The 20,960-nt window shown below is 44.7% G+C and overlaps 1 protein-coding gene across 1 annotated transcript in view; it reads right to left on the minus strand.

Annotated features, from left to right (window-relative positions):
* Window positions 1–2,213: 2,213 nt before the first annotated feature.
* Window positions 2,214–20,960, minus strand: part of NHS (NHS actin remodeling regulator) — a 262,400-nt gene continuing 243,653 nt past the window's right edge. The window contains exons 4-9 of the mRNA XM_064474842.1: window positions 17,711–17,773; window positions 15,305–15,497; window positions 11,902–12,033; window positions 7,667–10,624; window positions 7,043–7,169; window positions 2,214–6,349 (exon numbers count right to left, since the gene is read on the minus strand). Of these exons, the coding sequence (XP_064330912.1) occupies window positions 5,725–6,349; window positions 7,043–7,169; window positions 7,667–10,624; window positions 11,902–12,033; window positions 15,305–15,497; window positions 17,711–17,773 (4,098 nt within the window). The 3' untranslated portion in view covers window positions 2,214–5,724. The remainder of the gene's footprint in view (window positions 6,350–7,042; window positions 7,170–7,666; window positions 10,625–11,901; window positions 12,034–15,304; window positions 15,498–17,710; window positions 17,774–20,960) is intronic.

Here is a 20,960-nt window from a genome sequence, read left to right on the forward strand (position 1 = left end):
ACCGATGGCTTTTGGTTTCAGCCTTTTTGTGAAATGGCAGCAGTAAGAAGTATTCGGGTCAGGGCTTGATATCTTCTGTTAAAAAAAAAAAAAAGTTGGCAGCAACCTATTTAGAGTGGAAGTGCATGACAGCTACCGCTCCTACCCATGATGCTGTTATTACCATCACTGTTTTGCACAGCTTTTTAATTTATCTTCTATGAACACAGTAAACTTCACTGAGAATGCTGACATCTGTTACAGGATAAATTTCACATTCAGAGTGGTTTTCTGATTTTCCAGCTCTGGGAAAGTTAAATGGCAATGCAAGTGAATGTGGTGTGAAAGACACTATTTAGCTGCTTACCTGTTCTGTTGTCCTGACCTTGAGCCTCTGCTGGAGGATATGGATTCCTTATGAATATGTTTCCTCAGTTTTTATTTTGGTGAGCACAGATGATACAATGTGAAACCTCCTCCATCTATACTGAAGTAATTGAAGACAGACATCTTTGGTCAGCAGAGCTGGATAACTTGCAATCAAGAAGTGAGGAGAACCCATTGAAGGACTCTTATGACCAATAATGTTGGGCACTAGAAGAGTTTCAGGAGAACACTAATGTATCAGTTGTTAAAAATACAAATGGGAAAAGCTGGGTAATTAAAAACCTGTCAGCCTGCCTTTAATCCCAAGAAGTTATCAGAAGAGTTAAAACATGCTTCTTTCACCAAGCAGAGAATTAAAGGATGGAAATATAATCAATGCAACCAAAAGCAGGTTCATGGAAAACAACCTCTGTCGAGTGAGCGCCCATAGAAACCTGCGTAGAAATCAGCACTAGGATTGCAGCCAGAATTCAGCTGCCCTCTTCCCAGGAAAGATGCCTCCCCAGGGCCTGGCGATTTGAAAGGATGTTAAAAGCATGGTGGGATGCTTTGCTGAGAAGTGGGATAGTACAACCTGAGAAGAGCTTGTATATGCAGTGATGCCGCTTACAGCACCTGGTTTACGTTATCTGAATGGGCCTGACGGTGGTATGCCGTGTACCCACACTCAGCGGTACACACTGAAGCCTAGGTTTTGCAGACTTAATAAGTCACTGTCTTCACATATGTTGTAAATATTTACAACGATTTCCCTCCATATATATGAAAAAAATGAGTGGATATACTTTATGTAGTCTGATGTTCCATCTTCAGCTGAGCATGAAAACAATACACAGGCATACGGCAGGCGGATGAAAACTGTCTTGTGCCTGCCTCTATGGGCTAAGCTCTTCCTATGGGTCTTGCTTATCTGTATTTCTGGATTGGGAAAGGCACCCAACCCAAGAGGAAATGATCTACATAATCATTAACTGCTTGACCATCTAGTTAAAATAAATCTTATGCAAGCTGATTCCCATTTGGACACTAATGTAGGACCACACCCATCGGGGCAATCCTCATATCCTCGCAAAGCACAATTCCAGACAGCCCAGCAGCATTCCCCAGGGCTGATGTTTCCCACTCGCTCTAAGGCACCAGACCCGTGCATTTCAGATTTTTTTTTCATATGCATTTTTTCAATGCCAAGTACAGCTTTGCAAAGCTACTGACAAAATGACAGCTGAAACCAAAGTTCCATGATGGGCATCTTCCCCTCCACGTTCCCTTCAGGCATGCAATTTTTGAAGAGACATGCCGGGGCCATCGTTTAAACCGCTTATATTCCATGCCCTGAGTTCTCAAACTGCTAATAATCAAACCAACTGTTTTAAAACAAAGTAGTGTTTGCACTTCTGTGTTCATAATTTATGGCCTGCCTTTTGCCCACAGCTTGCTTGCTTTATTTGATAAGGTTCAGTCACTGGATTCTCTATGCCTTGGGTCTGAAGTGTTGCAATTTGTTTTGTTTTCCAGCTGAAGATAAAGTAGCGGTCTTCCCAATATTCATCCCAGCTTCCTTTCTCTTACCTTTTTCTTACGCGTGAAAGACCTGGGGCAAATTCAGTAGTTAGTCTTTATATTCTGGCAAAATTGTACTTGTGGGGAAAACTCCACTTCAAGTCAATGACAAGTTTGGATACAGATTTCCCCTTACTTAGTTTATAAAAAAAATGAAGTTGAAGAGACAACACAATTAAATGGTTTGAAATGTGTAATGCGCCGAGACTTACCTTTGGAAATGGCCTACTTGTAGTCTGTAGATTAGACTTCACATTTCATTACAAGAAAGTAAGGAGAAGGTGTGATTTAATTGCAGTCACGTTTATTTGCAGTTTCTATACACACTTTCTAGGTAATCAAACTTTTCCAACACATTTTTTGAGAGGGGTTCACAATGAAACTGTCACCGTTTTTACTAAAAATAAATACAAGACTTAAAGTGTTGCACAGCTCTAAAATATACAAAGGCTTGGATTTAATGTAAACTTTGAAAACATTTTACAAAAGAAACCATCTTTGCAACAATTTAAAAAGTTCATATTTACAAATATTACAAAAATACAAAATGGATGCAAGTCCATAAACCATTGTCTTTTCTGCCAGCATGAACTGGTGCTAGTACCAAAATAGTTACACTGTAACCTTCTTAATTTTTTTTTTAATTCTTTTAAGTCATAACCTACAGTATTTCTCTATCTGCCACCATTGCAGCAAATGCACTCAATCACTGACCTTTGGCAAAAGCAAACATATGCTTTATTTGCTACAGCTATTCCATGTCCTCTATGCTGCCACAACAAAACCAAACCAAACAAAAAAAGGGGAAATGTTATTTTTCAGAACACACAGCTGTATAACTTCAGAAATCATTTCCATAACATCAGTGCAAACAACGGAACAGTAGGTTGAAATGACGGTTCAGCGATTACCTGATGCGTGTACTGTACCCTGTCTCAAGAGGTGAGTGATGTTCCCTTCGCTCTACAGCTTGTCCTCTGGTGCCTTAGCGGCACGCCTGCAACACTGCAGGGGTCCCCGCCATTCGTTTTCCTCTGACTCCCACGTTTGTTATGGACTCTTCAGAATGGATTTAGAATCTCTTTATTTCGGTTTCAATGTGCTAAATATAAACTAGGAAATAAAGCAAAAGAAGTATGACCGTATTTTAATGGGATTGCTCTCTGGCCGTTTCATACGTGAAGCATCGCCTCACCATTCCAGTAAAATAAATTTTTTTAGTATATATAAATTTATGTATGGTCTCTGTGAAATTATTGATTGGTAATAAAAAGTGAGACTGTCAAAGTCAATTCAGCTGTATTCTCTTTACAGTTTTGAATGACTATTTAACTCAGGACTATTAAACACGTTGTAAAAGTGCTCCTGGTAAAATTTTTAAGGAAAACAACCGAAGATGACAAACTAAGGATTTTCTGCCCAATATCTAAACTTCCTTTACTCATGTTCTCCAGAAAGTGGTTTGTTATATGCTAAACGTTTCCTCTTAAAACATTCTCATTCATTCAATTCACTTGTGTTCAGACTTCTTTACTTAACTAAGCTACGAATGTGATTAGTCTTTTGTTTCCAAAGCCTTGCTCCCATTACCTTTTTGAAAACTATTTTAGACTTCTAGATTATTTAGACTTCCTGAATCTGCAGCCCTTCAGCTGACGGACCATCTCTCTTCCCAACGCACGTACTACATGCACAGCGACTCTACCTCACACACCTAACACAACCAGGCTACACAGGAGGATGGTAGGAAACCCTGATTAATATCTGTTTCTTGGGGTAAGTGCTAGATGAAATCAGACGTGAACCTTATGGGGAATAACATTCGGGATTTGTTAAACCATTCTGACTTGCTCAGACTCTTTTAAAGTTGTAACCGTTTTAGGTAGAACCTTCCTCTTTAAAACACACTCTGCCTGCTTTTAAAAACTCTCAGCTTTATGCGTTACATGATTAAAAGCAAAAAAACCTAATAAAAACCCATTTCACACATTCCGCTTCCCTATCTTTTACTTATGCTTAAAGCCAGCTTTTAGTTGATTTCTTTAGTACTAAAGTACCTCTTTCTGCCATCCTACTTGACCTGTCCTACTGCACACCACATTCCTCCTTGCACTATTTTCTCTGCACTAACCCTTCTCTACTCCAAACCATATCCTACAGCAACCAACACCAACTGCATCAATTTTGGACAAAGAGGGCCTTCTCCAAGTAGCACGGATGGGGCTACGTCGATGGAAACCGTGGTGTCCCAAAGGAGAATCAGGCCTCTCGGTTTTATTCTGTTTAAAAATTAAAAGTATAAAGCGACTCACGGGTTAAGTTTTAAAAGTTCTTGCAGTTTTAAGACAAGAAAATTCAAGTAACTTCAAGTAATTCAGCTTTTATTTCCCTGCCTTCATTTGTATCAAAGCAGCTGCTTTGATTTGTCTCCTTTCCCACCCCACCCCCGTCCCCCACCCTGTTCCGCGTTTCTGGTAAACCCAGACAAGATCCCAACTGTACGTGGCTGGCACAATGAACCAGAGCTTTCCCCTTCCCAGCTCAGCAATGAATATAAATAATGCATACACATACCTATTTCCCAGCTACGTTTTCACAGTGTCATTTTTGTAAATATTTAGGTAGCATGAATCTCATCAGCACAAAGAGAAAGCTTCACTGAAAACTCATCGCGGATATTTACTGATAAATCGAAAGCGCTTCTTGCATGCTTATAATTTATTTGTTTCCTTTACGAACCAGAAACTAATTGTGTTTAAAGAGTATAGTTACCAGGTTATGACCGTGTTATGTATCCCAATAGCCTAATAGGAATATGAAAGTTAAGTACTATTTCTTCTCGCATCTCTCCTCTCTGAAGCGATCCCTGCTAGAGTAAAGGCCCTGCGGAGGCTGTGGGATGGGACCCTTTGGGGCTTTGTATCAGACACGACTTTGTTCTGTCGGAAGCATGCTGCCTTCCCCACCGATCCTCCCGGTAACCCTCCCAGCTGCGCTTTCCAGTTAGCTTCTTCGGAACTGCCTTAGAAAGACAAATGGTGACTTTAATCCCCTCGCAGTCAGCCTTTCCATTTCCTTAGCTAAGGCGGAGGATTCCTCCTTTCCACTGCTCAATGTCGTCCTTCAGGCTTGTCGCACTGAAAGTGGTTATCGGCGGCCATGTGAATTTTTTACGTTTGATATGAAAATGGTATTCACAGAATACAGTTATTACATTTGACTTCTTTTGTCTCCTATAAACAAAGTTGTTATCCAGTAAATCGTTTGCCACGTCCACTTTTTGATAATTCTATTTACAAATTTTTATCAAAAATATGGTATTTACATATGTTTTGTTAATTTCTTCTAAATTTTGTTTCAGCTCATTTTAGTGTAGAAAAATACCAACCCTCAAGAGCATTTTCTTTTTTTTTTTTTTTTTCCCTAGGGAAGCACTACAGTGAGGGATTTGTTTCTAGATGGGCAGCTTCTGGAAAAAAAACCAAACCAAAGTCACTTTTAACTCTATGGAAAGTGTACAGCCTTGAAATCTACAGTGACAACGGAAATGGGAAGCCAAAAGAAAACTGAACAGACATATCGTATCTTCCTCCTTTTAGAAAACGTAATAAATAGCTACAGCTGTAGTCCTCTGTTTCCCCAGCATCTTACAAACACAAACACATTTAAGCATCGATATTGCCCTGCAATTTTTTTCTTTCTTTTTTTTTTTTTGACTGCTACAGCATTGGCCTCTTATATTCACATCCTTACAGAGCACGAGTGGTGTCAGCAGCCTGGCCCTGGTGCCCACGCAGCTTACATTGAGCTCTGAGAAGACCGATCGTCATGAGGGCTGCCATCCGAGTTCTCCGTCTCTCCCTCGGAGATGGCCTGCATCGGCGTGTTGTACAGCCTGCAGCGCACGCTGTACCGGCTGCTGCTGGCTGCCGGAGGTGCCCGGGAGCGCCCCACTCTCGAAGATGCTGACATGGGAAAGCTCTTGGAGGAGAATCCTTCTGCATTGACCCTGGGGGAGCAGGGAGAGAGTGGGGACAACGCATCAGGGCTCGCCGTGGGGGGAGACTCCTCTAGGCTCTGAGGGGCATCTGCCATCAGCTCTCCTGGAGACTTGGGCAAAATGGGACTTTTCAGAATTTCTGTGGCAGACATCCTGTAGCTAGAATCGGATCGGCTGCCCTTTTTAAGGAGCAGTAGTTTAAATTCCTCATTGGATGTGTTGGACTTTTTGGCATTCCTGTATATAAGCCCAGGGGACCTCTGACTGCTTATGGGAGTGCCCACACTGCTGGCTGGTGGCATGCTGCTGGCGGGCAATGTGCTGCTGCTGGGGGGCTGGCTGCTGGTCCCAGACGAAGCTCTCAATCTGTTTCTTACAGAAAGGTCTCCAGAATCCTTTCTCCCAAGAACTTTCCTTTTTGATCTGTAAAAACACAAAGAAACACTCCTTCATACATTATCTTTGTAGAATAACACTTAATGGTGGTCTGGAGTTTCACAGATTGACCATGCTTTCATATTAGCTAAAGTTCTCGTAATCCCTCTATCAAATATTGTAGGCTAGCAGTGACTGATGAGACTAAGCCATGATAGCTCTTGTGCAATGAATGAAGCACTGAGCCAGAATCCCTATCAACCTCACCCGGCTCTTCCAAAACAATGTACGCACAACCAGCTCCTTATAAAGATGAAAATGTATACAGAGTCTTAGGTAATAATAATACTTGGAGTAACCTATTCAATATCAGAAATCTGTAATTTCAGTTGTGACTGCAAATTTCAGCTGAATACAAAACACTCTAAAATTGAACAGATGCCTTCTCGTCATTCTTGCTACGATGACTCACACCAGAATAGAGCTGGTGGGCAGAAGGCAGGAACTACTGCAGGTAGGTTTCTTTGGAGACACATATGTATGTTAGAGAGAACGGCCTGATGTTGCTACCTGTAAAGCGTCCTATACATGCCGTGAAGATACACCAGACCATAATAAAGTATCTTTTAAAAGCTGCCTCTTAGAAACCTAAATTCAATAAACTAAAGAAGGCAGTTTCAGGACAAGACTTAACCATCGAATGACTGTTCTGCAGCTATCGTTGCCACAAGGTTAGGTCACCTGTGAATGACTGCGAACAGATCCTCCGTAGTGCGGGGTTTGTTTGGAGACACAAAGACATCCTCAGCATCACCCTGCAACTCCTCACTCAGCGGAGACACGATGGACTCGTCACTTGGAGAAGACTCTTAAACAAGGAAAGAAGCCACGCTATGAGTCAAACCCATCCATGCTTTGCAATAGCACCATCAATGTGAGGCACCAGCTCGGTTCACAGCCGAGCAACTGATATCGTTGTACCGACTTTCTCCTCTAATCTAAACATCATGTACATTGCATGTTGGAGCCCATAAAGGGGGCACCGTTAGGGCCTGAAACTGGGATCTCCCTTTTATTGTACAGCTGTGATAATCAGGCTCCTCTGTACCCAAGGTTAGTGCTCCTCCCGTTTCTCTTTTCAGCTGAAATGCAGCACAAGGGAGGAAATAAATATCAGAGAAATATATTCTGAATAGACTGAAAAAGCATAAAATATCTTTGGCCTGGCTGGCCAGCTGACAGATCAGGGGCCCTATATATTTAAACCTCCAGAGGTATGCCAATTTGCACCTCCGCCTGCTTTTTGACTCCACCACCAGTCATGTCCAAAGCCATGTGATAACACATAAAGAGTTCACAACTGACCTTTCAGCGAAGGCTCGTCCGTGCCACCCACAGTCTCGTCCACCCTGCTGTCATCAGAGGCACTTTTGGTTGGGATACCTGATGCGATATCGTTTTCCTGCTTGCAACTCGCTTCGCTGAGTGAATTCACTGCTGCCGTCTCTGCTTCATAGCCGATAGTCCCAGGCACAAGGTGGCTTACATCGGGTTGGTGCTTAAGCTGATTGCTGACAGCCACTGCCTCAGCCTGAGCTGGGCTTTCGCCTGCAGGCCCAGCATCTAGCCTCCCTTCGCTGCCTGCGGAGGGCTCTTGCTGAGCCTGCACTTGCTGATGGTCATGGTCTGTTTCTGCTCCCTGGCTGGGTTTCTTTGCTTCGTCATCAACCATGAGGATAGTTGAGCCCTTCTGAAACCCATCTGCAGACACGGCCCATGTCTGATTCAGAGTGCTTTCTGGCAAGTGCTCAGCAGCCAGGTATGTTTGGTCCTTCCCAGGTTTGATTTCAACCAGACCCACGCTTGCTGAAGTTACAGCTTCTCGCTCACAGCTAGTCTGCCCACTGAAGGAGGAGCTTTTCTCTAAAGGTGGCTTTCCGGGGCCCCCTTCTGCCAGGGAATTGTCAGTGTATGACATTATGGCCTCCTCTGTGGAGTACTGGCGTGATACTGGTTTCTTAACTAAGAGTGGCTTCATTTTGCCCGGAGAGACATCAGTCGCCATCAAGGCGGTCTCTTGTATGCAGAGCAGGTCTGGGGCACTGCCTTTCTGTTTCCCTCCTTCAGGCTTGTTGACTGCCCGAAGGTGGACAGACTTGAGAACGGAGGGCGTGATGGCAAGGGCAGCGGGAGGGCTGGGATGCAGGGCTTCCCCGACCGCGCTCTGTTTGCTGTGGCTGAAGGCATGCAGCTGGTGCCTGTGAGCGAAGGGCTTGCTCAAGACATTGTGAAGAGCACTTAGGTCGAGGTGAGTAGGAGGTATAATTGGAAGTTCGAGGTCTTTGCTCACCGAGGCGATGCTGTCTTTCGAGAGTGGCTGCTGCAGCGATGACTTCCTCTCCGGTACTTTCGGCTTCCTCTTGCTCCCCCCTGGAGATAAAGGTCCCGAAAAGAAAGCGGTCGGAAAAGAAGAGGTGGGTGTCTCTGACTGGCTGGAGTACCCACTGGAGGGTGAGGCTAACCCCGCCAGCTTCTCGGGGGAGGCCAGCTTGAACTCGTTATCGACCGAAGGGAGGGATGGGGTGGTGGCTCGTGACCCGGACTGGGACGTCTGGGATTCGGAGCTCTCCGGTGACTTGATGCACTCTATGACTGTAGTACCCGTAGCGGTGCTTGAATTGGACAAGGACCTGTAAGGATCGCTGGATTTCAAGTCGTTCAGAAGCCAGAGGTCTGCATAGTGAGGTTGTTCAGCACCTTCATCTTTAAAGGAGGGGATATCAGCGGTGTTGAATGGAGTGTCCTTTAACCCGCTGTCACCCTGGGTCACCCAGGGGAGCTCCTGCTTGGCTGGCAGGTTGGGGCCTTCCACTCGGGAAGGTATGTTTGAAAACTCAAGAGGCAGCTTCATCTCCCTGGCGGTGTGGGAGACATGCTGCCCGCTGCCGATCTTTGGTTCTTTCTTGTCAGGAAGGTCAGTGCTGCCCTCCGATTTCCTCAAAGATGAGCTGCGTTTTGGTGGGGCTGGCTTTGCCTTTGGTTTCTTCAGTGAGATGCTCTGCCGTCCCTGCCTCCTGTGGCTCGCACACTCCTGCCAGGCACAGTCAGCCAGGCTGGATGTCATGCTCCCGGTCTGGCCGCTTTCGGAGCCTGCGGCTGCATAGTTGCAAATATAGCTTTTATTACCCTTGAGACCGCAGTCAAAGTGCATGGAGGTATAGTATCCTTCCGTATCCACAGAAAAGTGTGAGCTAGTGTCTGCTTTGTCAGAGGGAGTCTTTTCGAGGAAGCTGTCGTAGGTGGCCATGCTGGTGAAGCTGGGGCATCCCAGGCTGTCAGCCTTTGGGCGCTCGGGGCTGAAGTCCTGGCGACAGGAGGCATCATGGTGATGGTGCAGGTAGTTCCACTCGCTGTCGCTCGTGTTGCTGTTGTTGGGGTCATCCAGTAAATCCGCCACAGTGGAGGTGAAGGAGCTCGCCCTGTGGCCCCTGACCTTGTCCACGTGGTCACCAAATTGCTCTGTGATGAAGACACTGGAGTCCTCGTTGGCATTAGGAGCGGTGTTGAGTGACAGCTCAGAGTCACAATGCGAAGAGCCTGTTAGCGGAGGAGAGGCAGCAGGAGGAATGGTTTCGGACGTCTGTGAGGGACATGTGGAGCTGCTGCCGCTCCAGTTGCCACTGGAGGACTGGTGGTCATCTTTCTGGTCCATGTGGCTACTTAGCAGGACTCCTGCCGTGGAGATAGAGTGAATGGGGCTCCCAAAGGTATCTGAGTTGGATGAAATCTCGCAGCTGCCCGAATCGGCCATCCTTGACAGCCGCGATCTCCCCCTCTCACCGATGCTGTGTTCGGGACTGTGCAGGTGCTGAGGACAAGTTAAACCAATGGGCTGATGCTCTTGTGAACCCTGCTTGCTCAAGACCTCCTTCCCCTTTTTTGGGATCCTTTCCTGGCCAGCTAGGAAGTGCTCTGCTTCATACCCTTCGCTCTTGGCAGTGGCATCCTGATGGCCCTCGCTGGCCCGGGCGCCCTCACGAGGAAGGCTCCGCGAGCGGATGCGGTTGCTTACAGCGGCAGCGAAGACGGCATCCCCGTTGTCTGCCAGCACCAAGATGTTGCCAGCAGAGTGGGAGAGGGAGGCGACGACGCTCTGCCCTTTTTGGGTGCGTATCCGCCGCCGGGAGGGAGCGGCTATCAGGATTTCTTCTGTCTGGCACTCCGAGTCCCGGGTCCCCGACCTCCTGCTGCTGGAGCCAGAGAAGTCTGGGTTTGCATGCACAATCACATTGCGCTCTCTCGCCACTGGCGACTCGTCTGAATCTAGGACACACGGAAAGCCGAGTGAGTGGGAGGCAGCTCCACACCTGCTGCGCGAGACAACCCGCGGAGCAACCCAAGAAGTGTTATCTGTTGTATTCTTTCTTTTTTAATCTTGCTGAGCATTGGGCCCAATTTAACTTTGGACCCAATTTAACTTTGCTATAAAGAGTATACAAAGCAAACCTCATCCTGGTGAGGTGGGGAAATTCCCCTAATCCTGCAATATGATCTCAGTTCTCCTATTTCTGCAATATGATCTCGCGTGGAGCTGATCTTGCTGTAGTAAATATTAAGATAAATATTAAGTTTTCAGTTTTTGTCATTCTATTTCAACTAATTAAAGACAGTTTCCAGGAGTGGCTGCTGGACAAAACACTCCGTGGACTTCTAAAAACAATTTTATTTTGACTACCTGTCTGTTCAGAATTTCCAGTCTGCTTCTTTACTACCAAGAATATTTGCAAGGGAACAGGATCTTTCTTTCATAGGTTCTCTGGTTGCTTATTCCCTGTGATAAACACATTCCTTCTGCTTCCCATCAGGTTTCACGGCAACGGACCGAGATACCAGAGCCATCTTCAGGTGCAGATGAACATTAAGAAATAACGATCCTGTTAGCTTCATTTCAGGTTAATACCGATTTTACACTGGATTTGCCTTCAACAGAGTTGCTCCTAATTTAGCTGGGACAAAAAGTGAGGTAAGCCGCTTGATTTTGGGCAAATATCCTTGGTAATAAAGAATGAAAAGAAGGAATTGAGCATGATAAATAAAAGGAGCATTTAGCGAAGTTTCCCATAGAGTACCAGCAGCTGTCTCTAAGGCGGACATCCAACTGCTCATCTGAGTGAGTTATCCGGCTGCTGTGACAGCTCGTCATCACTTTGCTGAGCAACATCTGTCAGTTCTTTACCTTAAGCTCCCCTCACACAAGAAAAAACTTTCACTTAATCTAGTTACTTTTTATGCACATAACTATGGGTTCATAACAGAAATAAAATGGAAAAAAAAAAAGAACTGATTAACATTTACACGATAAGAGCTGAACACGTACATCTATATTACTCAGTAAGGCCCCCGGTCCGTCAAGGCCATATGGAGTAATATAGCTTTGCTTACTGTAGTAAATCAAAAAACCAAACCACGTCATTCCCAAACTCCAGAAGCATTTACGCTTTCGAGGTTTCATTTATTTGAAAGGCTGGCTACCAGCTCATATCCCTGCAATTTAAATTGGTTAGAAAGCTATCTACGGAAGATTTGTATTTATACTACACCTATTTCTTGTTGCACTCTTCTGGGGATGCCAGAGATGGTTTTCCTCCTCCTCAACTTTCGTCTCCGCTGTAGTACAGATTGTGAATGAACAAGAGAGCAGCGTATACTAGCCTCTCTGTCAAAACCAACTCCTGCAACCCATAAATAGGTCTCATTAGCCTTTAGAAATAGTAAACAAATTTTCATGGCTGGAACACAGTGGAGGTATGTGAGCTTGGATTAAGCCTGTGAATAAACATAAGGCAGCCCTTATGTAGCTCTTATGTAAATTATATCACAGTATATCACAGTTTTACATCTAATTCCAGCTCCCCCTCAGCAGCCTGGTCTGCCAAAAATAACAGAAGGCATAAAAAAAGAAAAAAAGAAAAGAAAAGAAAATCAGGAAGGAAAATGGAGTTGAGAGCTCTTGGTAACAGGGCATCTTTCTTACAGCTATTTATTCATCTGTCATAGGGACAATGACAGTAACTTAACTTGTCTGCAAAGAGTAATCTGTTCAGCTATAGCCTGACTTATTGTAAGCAACTTATTTTAAGAGTAAGAAAACAATTTAAGGTTATAACGCCATATTCAAGTAGTTGGGCGCTTCTTAGGAGACCAATATACCAAGGGGGTTAACATTTCAAACAGGAAGGAGACAGCTAAAATGGGGCCAAGTCCCCGTGCAAGTTTAGAGAGCATTCTTTGTGGCGAGGACACATGGCCAAAGGTGACATAAATGGGCAGCTGCTATTTATTTGTGTACATCATTAAGTGGCCTGATTTTTGCAAGTGCTCAGCACGCAGCAGGGTGTGTGGGAGTCCACTCTGGGAATTGGGTCACGCAGTCAATCCAGATCCTCAGTTTGGATTTAGGAGTCCAAGTTCACAGTAGCATTTATTTATGACCACAGTCATACAGAATAGGCGAGAATTCCCAGTTTTCTTTATGTTTCAACAGCATTAGCACAGGGAAGTGTCTTTCACTTTGTTTTTTACACTGTGTTGTCAAAATAAACTTAAAAGGAGACCCACCAGAAGACCCGTGCCCATCTGTGCTGCCTTTTTGCACAATTGCACATTCACGCTCTCTAAAGTTGACGTGGGACAGGTCAGAAAAAATGTGCCAGGTCCATAAAAACACTAACATAAGGATCACTGGTACAGTGGTTTGTAATCTTAAGAAAAACAAACAAACTAAACCAAACAAAAGGAAAAAAAAATCCTGATAAGAAGCTATTTTAATAGCGTATAATTATAGAAAACATAATTATACACAGACATACACGTACATATTACACTACATAACAATGTAAAACATTAAAAAGTAACTTTCTTGTAAAAGTTCTTCTTGAAATCTACTACAGTGAAATAGAGGCTTCAGACAGATGTCCTGTAACCACCAATGCCCCTGGAATAAGCAGAGGAAGAACTTTCTTTAATATGGAACGAAAGTGCCGTAAACCCCAACAACAGTCATTTTCAAAGAAAGTGAACATTTCTCAGGGTTGGGATAAGCTTAAAAACAAAAACAGAGAACTGAAAGCAAACTCTTTGAAACAAAAAATCAATCAGCATCATTGCTGGTTTTCCAGCAACTGTGAGTTAGCTGAACATGCTCTGTGCGCCAGATGCATGGGGTTTATCTCTGAGAGGAAAGTGGAAGGGGGTATATCCTCCCCGTGACGCATACAAATTATTCCCATTAGTGCTAATGAGAATGATACACATAAACATCCAGAAGATTACATACCATTCTTGATCTGAAAACTGATCAGTGGAAATTTGGTTCCAATGTATGGCAGGTGGAGTCTAGGCAAAAATGGCTATTACTGGAAAAGTTAACATTGGTCCCAGACCTAACTCTCCTCTGAACTGCATTAGGTGACTTTAGCCATGTTAGAAAGCCTACACGAGTTAGGGTCCTATATTAAACCTATAAAGAGCATTATTTTAACACCAGCTTTACCTCGGGAAAATGTACCACACTATTTGCTCACTTTCCACAGGGATTTCTGTCAGCAGTGCCCAACCTGTGACCTCGACCAGTGGCTCCCAACCTCCAGCCTGGCAGGGTCTATGTAGGCAGCTCTGCTGGCCAGCTGCCTTTCCTCTGGTGGGGTTCCAGCTGGCCAGAAGCACCATCCCAGTGGTTGGGACACCTGCTCCTGGCTGCCACGTCCCCGGGTGGGCACAGCTGGCAGCACCGAGCGGCATCACCTCTGCTGTCAGGGTGGAGGCGAACCAGGACCGCATTGCCATCACCAGCAGGATCCATGCAGCAAATGGTGGAGCAGACAGGGACTTGTCACCGTGATGCTGTAGAACAGATGTGCTGCAAGCCCAAAAGCCCCGAACCCCTTGGCTGGGGGCTGAAGCTGCACTGTGGGCATACAGCCCTCCCCAGCACCACACTGAACCCTGCAGCCTGTCTTGCAGGAAGGTTGGGCACCACTGATAGGCACGGGAAAGAGCAATGGGATGTGAGGGGCTGTGACCTCCTCCCCAACCCCCCAGTTGCTGGGAAAATAGAATTAAATACAAATATTTTCTCTGGGGAATGAAGGCTAACTGAAAGCTCCCTGCTTTTTTCCTGATTGTTTATATTCCAGTCTATAACTGTGGAAGTCAGCCCACTTTATGCCCTTACATTAACCAAAACTTGGTGCGAAATATTATTGAGGAAAACTCAGCCCAACTTTATGTTTACCATAGCCCTCTGGAAGGAGAGAAAGAGAAAAAGAGAAAGAGAAAAACAGCCTGATTTCTGATTCTGGAAGTGAGTCATCTATCACATTTAATAAGTGATATACCTGCTGCTTCTATAAACAAATTCTCCTTTAAATAAATCTAATCAAATGTATCCAAATGTTATATAAGTAAAAGAAAATGCCATTACTATACCTTCAGCATAGCTGCATGTAAAGAGATCTCAGAGCGATGGTTGCATGCTACACAGTCATGCCTCGCATGTTTAAAGCACTGCAAATAGTAGCCTACATTCTCTAGTTTCTCTTCTCCTGCTACACATGATAATCATATGATTAATTTCGGTGGCTTTCTGCGTTATTTCAGTCAGCTAAATTCAAAAAGTTATTTGAGGTCTTCGTAAATACAGACTGTAGGTTATATACACAACAGAAGTACATTGTTTATACAGAGAACCAGTGTTACATTACACTGTATAACATGATTCTGAAAATATGGGCCAAATTAATCCTAGATGCAGCTTCGATGACTCCAGCGGCCACGCATGAGGGATTAATTTAGCCCACTGTCTTCCAGAAACTAAATCCTCAGGCTAGGGTCTTTGCCCCCAGACTGCACAATCCCATGAATTCAAATAAATTAAACAAAATAAGTACTTGATCTCACTTGAACCATGCAATAAATACAAAAAGAAATAGAAGAGATTTGTACCAGTGACATTGATGGGGATAATGCAAGAAGAGATCACTTGGGCATCTTGTTTCATTTTCTCCTCTGGAGTTGGGAGAGGTAGTGCTTTACTCCAATTGGTTTGTTTATCCAGTGTAGAAGGGATATTATGTATTGGATTTTTCGGCCTCTGCCCTAACATGACATCTGTATCTTCGTCCTCTGGTGGATGGGACTGCAAATGAATACATTCAAAATCAGTGTCTCCCACTCAGGCACAGGAGGCTAATTTTGAAACAAAGCAGACACACAGATCAGAAATCAATTACAGGGATGCAAGGAGGAACTGTTCTAGCTAAGTCACACAGCACACGCTATTCTCCAACGGAAAAATAACAGCCTGCTAACAGGAGAAAAGTACCTCACCATACAACTCAGCATATTTACAGTGATATTTACAGGATATCTCCTCTGTCAGAAGGGGCATGTCCTGCATTCGTGGGCAGCCGTTGCAAGCGTGCCTTCAATTACCGTCAGCGCTAGACACGTGGGCCCTCATTTGCATCTGCAACCTTTTGAACTGATTCCAGTCCACTGGTTACTAGCGAGGACTGGCCCCATGTAACCATTGATTTGAGGAGAAGCATCAGAAGGCCCACAGTTTTAAAGAAGACCTCTCTGTACTTCAGGAAATCATTTGCATTTAATTTTTACAAACTCGGAACGTGAGCAGACCGAAGTTACAGCAAACCAGCAGCTATGCAGTGGAAAGCGGCAGGTACTAGAAGAGTAGCCACCACCAGAAGAAATTCAAAGGGTTATTTAGAAACCATGCACATTTTTACAGCGTGCTACGAGAAGCGCTAGATACTGAAGATAAAGAAATGGAGAGAAAAGTAAACTGCATGGAAGAAACATAGATGGTTTGTTTTCTTTTGGAAGAAATAACAAATCCCCCAACAACACCCTGTCTTGCAAAGCCTCTATAATTTCATCTAGTAAAAGAAAAATAAATTAAACGCGTTTTCATGTAGTGCTGGCTACCAACTTGGGTTTGGGGTTCTCTTTGTTTGCAAAAAAAAAAGTTTGCATTTTGTTTGGAAGGGACGGAGAGGAGAAACACTTACCTTCTTCTGCCTAATTTCCCTCCCTTTTTCCATTAATACATTCTTCTATAAGCTGTGACATCTCTTCGACCAGCCCAGGACGTCCATCTGCCTCTCAGTTTTTAAAAATGAAGTGCAATCCCTTTCAGGCCGCCTTTCTCTTCAGTCCTGAATTCCCAGCTGCTTAACTACCAGCCTTCCCCCTCATGCCTGCTGTTTACACTTCATTTGCCAGTTTTAGTTTCGGTAGCAAACATGGTGAAGATAAAATATTGCTCTCTGGCTCCTTGGCAGGGCGTTCAGCAGTCCTGTGTTGAATACGGCAGGATCACGCCCGGGCTGCCATTGTACTTCTGCCATTCCTCCGCCCAGGCTCCTCACAAATCCCAGGGGAATTAACCGTCTCAAGCTTGCCAAACAGCATTTACGCCCCGGCCCCGAAAGCATTTAAGATCTTAACTCGGCAGCTACTATTTAAACTGTTGGAGGGCACTTACTTACCTCACCAGCATCACCTCCTGCAGCCCCCCCAGACCAGAGACAGCACACGCTTCCTCCTCCTCCCACCCACAGAAAACCCCCTTTTCCCACGTAGGATCGCAGTCAAACATCTCAGCCTTCTTTCTGCCTGCAGCTTTTGTGCCGATCTCCAGCAGACGTGAATAGCTCATATAAACTTCAAGCACAAAAGACTTTGTTTCCTAGGTAACTCCCCCACCCCAAAGTTTGATGCATGCATGCAAAAAAAAAACCCCTTGCACACACGCACGCAGGCACATGGACACACACACATGGACGGACAGACACACACGCACAGACAGAGGCTGCATTTGTTGCAGATTCTTCCCCTGGACGACAATGAAGCGCTGGACAAAGCGGGCGAAGTGACCCTGGCTGCCAGAGCTCCTCCTCTCCAAACGGTGGCATCACCAAATGGCCAGAGAATAAATACCCGCTGTCGTGCTGGCATTGCCCCAACAGTTTCTTACCATTTAGGAAAAAAAGAAGAAAAGGGGCAGTTTGGCAAAAACACTGCAAGAGAATGACATTCAGTCGCTAATGCTATCGAGTCTGTCCCGGTTCAGGCCTTTTAAAAGAGGTGATAGAAGGAGGTGGCCTGGTTGCCACAAGCTCCTGAAACCCATCCAAGGTGAAGAATGAAAGGGGGGCGGGGGGGGAAATAGTCATTACTGTGTCTTACTGACAAGAGAAAAACAGAAAAGGCTTCTTTTAGCGCAGTAAAGTTAGCAAGTGAAAAGCAAGCAAGAGGAAGGGTTAGGGTCTGGAAGAGAGAAGAGTTGAGACAGGGCTGTTAGTTGAGGATTGTTTGCTTTTCCAGTACCTTTCTACTCCAGGGGGTCATGTGGCAACACTCAATTGGGGAGGGCGAACGGGTGCTGTTAAACTATAAATGTGAAATGTAAAAAAAGAAATAAAAAATTAAAATTAAAAACATACACAAAACGTTTCTGGTAAAACCACATCATTTTTGTCCGGATAAAGTAGCATCAGAGGCAAAACAAGCTGAGATTTTCACCCAGTTTCCTACCGATGGGTTTGCTCCCCAGAACAGACCACTTCTCTACGAAATGCAGCTCAAGCAACTGTGCCCACAGAGTGGTTTGGACCCCTGTGAAGTCTGCGCTGATTTTGCTTACTCAGATTAGACAAAACTGCAGTGAAAGTGGTTCAGCCTCCTTGTATAGACATGCTTAAATTGTCCCAAGAATGCAGCGCAAGGTACTTACCCAATTACATTACAAATGATCTATTTCATAATATAAGGGATTTTTTTTCTGCATGAGCTATTTAAGCATGGATATAAATAATGCTGTTCCTGAGGTGATTTATCAAATACATTGATTGCTAAAGTTTCTGATGTTATCATTACATCCCTAAGGTTGCAATCATTGTGTCAAGGTGACAACTTTTTGCCACTTTTTGTAACGCTTGAAAGGACAAACAGCGGTGCCCACAATGCCCTGGGTCTTACTGAATCCCTGCACCTCTGAAATCCGCTTCCAGTGGAAACTCTGGTTTGTTTGTTGCAATGTCCTGTTTTCAAAACCAAGGAGTGAAGGATGACTTCTTTTGAAATAGGAAATAAAACAAAAAAGGAGGTAAAGAAAACGGGTCTGTTGATCACACTGGAAAGCTCTAGCAAGTGTTTCTCAGTAGGGGTGGTTATCTCCCTCTGCATTAGTTAGCAGACTTGCCAAATAATCCTATGAATGTTTTTCCTCCCAATAATTATCAACAATGCCATGATGGATGAACGACAAACCTCAGTTTGAAACACTCCATTATATCATATCCCCTCAAAAAAAAAAAAAAAAGCTGTGGTGAGTCTCAAAAGGTCTAATTCTCTGTCTTGTCCTACTCTCTTCCTAGATACACAACACCTCCTGCTTTGCCCTGGTCCCACGTGCAGGACTAAAACCAAGGGAAGCCTCCAAATGAGCTGCCCATCAGCCTTACAGGAGAGCGGGGGGCGGGGCGGGTGGGAATCAAAAAAGGACTGTTTCCAGTTAACATTTCCAGCAGGTTAGTTTCTACCCAGGTCAGTACAAAAAGAGTTCTCCCAAGCTGGGAGAAGTCCTTAGTGCAGGACAAACACCTCTGTTCGTGCAACGAAGCAGGCAGAGATACTGAACACATCAACCAGTTACATCTACTTTTCAGACACACAAAGGCGATTTCACCCTTGGTCCTCTGGCTGAGCTTCCAGTCACATTAAAAGAGGCGTAGACGTGGCACTTCAGGGCATGGTTTAGGAGACATGGTGGTGTTGGGCTGACAGTTGGACTTGATGATCCTAGAGGTCTTTTCCAACCTTAATGATTCTGTGATTCACTGCATTTGATGGGATCAGGGTTTGAATTGAAATTCAGTTTCCCCATGGAAGGTGTTGGAGGATCTCTGGGGAGGGTTGAGACAGGGGGAGACAAACACTGCTGAGGTGACAAGAGTTCAGGATATGAAACTCTTTGCAATGTCCTGCATAGGCCTATGAAGGTCTTAGCGCACAAGGAGCTGGGGACAGGAGGGACCTCCTGCACCAAGCTCCAAGCACAGCTATGCACATGAGCCGCTTGCAGGCAAACCTCCCCAGGAGAAATAGTGGGACCTCAACTTTGGCCTCAAGCAAGGTCTGGCTATGCATCTGTCTGTCCTGTTGGTGCAGGGCTTTCCTACCTCCCCTCTGTGCTGTTCTGCCTGACTCCTCTGAGGAAACACCTGTCCAGTTATGTGTACCCACAGCCATCATTGATGTGCAGAACTCTCAGGTCTCTGATTAAGCCTGGTGTGACAAACTTCCTAGGTAGGTTCCTACCATGAAGAGGTAGGACAAAAATGGCGGTGACTGGCAGAATTTCAGCTCTTGCTGCCACAGCAGCGCTCCTGAGAAAGCCAGTGCCACCACTACCTCACCAAGGGGTCCTGAGGTCACCTACTGCCTGTTCCCATGCGGTGCCTGCCACCAGGCAGCTGAGAGGCACTGGGATATAGTGGCAGCCTCAGCATTTCAACACCTCCGTGCTGGAGGAAAGAGAGACCTGCTGCTCTTCAAATGTTCTCATTCACTCAGAAGACCAGAATATCTCTAAATGTTCTGAGTAAACATGTAATTAAACAAGAAATTATTATTATATACCCAAGGCTGTTCTGGTCTGATGGGCAAATCTGCAGTTAGGCAGTTTTCAAAGTGAATTTCTTTCATGTGGGTGTGCTTGGCAAACAGCAATGGTGATAATCAATCTGTTAAATACAAAGCCAAAACACTTTAAACAGGCATTTTTCTTTAATGGGCCAAATAGCTTTGAAACCAAACTGGTGCGTAATTGCTTAAACAGTGATTTGTTCTGCAGTCACTGACAAATGTGAGCATCTTTATTTTCTTAGCTACCCCATCGACTTAACTTGCAGAGGTGCCATTCTGCTCGTGAAACTGCTTTGCAGTAAAAATTGTGGTTGCATATGTACGTGATCTGATTTCTCAGTGCTCCATGTCTCTTTGATGGGAAAATCTTTGGTTTCTGTGCACTACACCAAAAAAAGTCAGATGTCCAAGTCTAAGCTAATCAATGAGGCTTTCCCTATAGAGAAAGAGAAAGCGGCAGTGCTGCAGAGCAATTCAGCTCACCTTCCTTCAGCACCTAACTCAGGGCAAGATGAACACTCTCCCCACTGATTTTAGGAAGAACCTAGTGTTACTTGCAGGTACCTAAGTCAGGACATACAATTCACCCTTTTAGAGAATGAAAATCTTAAACCCCATCAGTGCAGCAACAAAGAAGCAATTTACAGTTGACAAACTTGCCATTTATTGCAATTTATGGGCCTGCCCCATTTATTGTCCCGGAGCTGGGATCTGGAGGAGGAAATGAGTGGGCCAATAACAGGATAAGGATGCCACTTCAGCCCCTCTTCTGTTTTCCATCCCCCAAAGCTTTGAGATGCCACTTTTGTTTGGGATCTTCAAGATATAAGGGAAGACTAGTGCAAGAAGCATCATTTGCGTTAAATAACGTACCTAGCCTGCCTTACTTATAGTGGTAGCATTACAGGAGATACCGGGATTTCAAAGTTAG

This window comes from Phalacrocorax carbo, chromosome 1, assembly GCF_963921805.1.
Source record: "Phalacrocorax carbo chromosome 1, bPhaCar2.1, whole genome shotgun sequence".
NCBI lineage: Eukaryota > Metazoa > Chordata > Aves > Suliformes > Phalacrocoracidae > Phalacrocorax > Phalacrocorax carbo.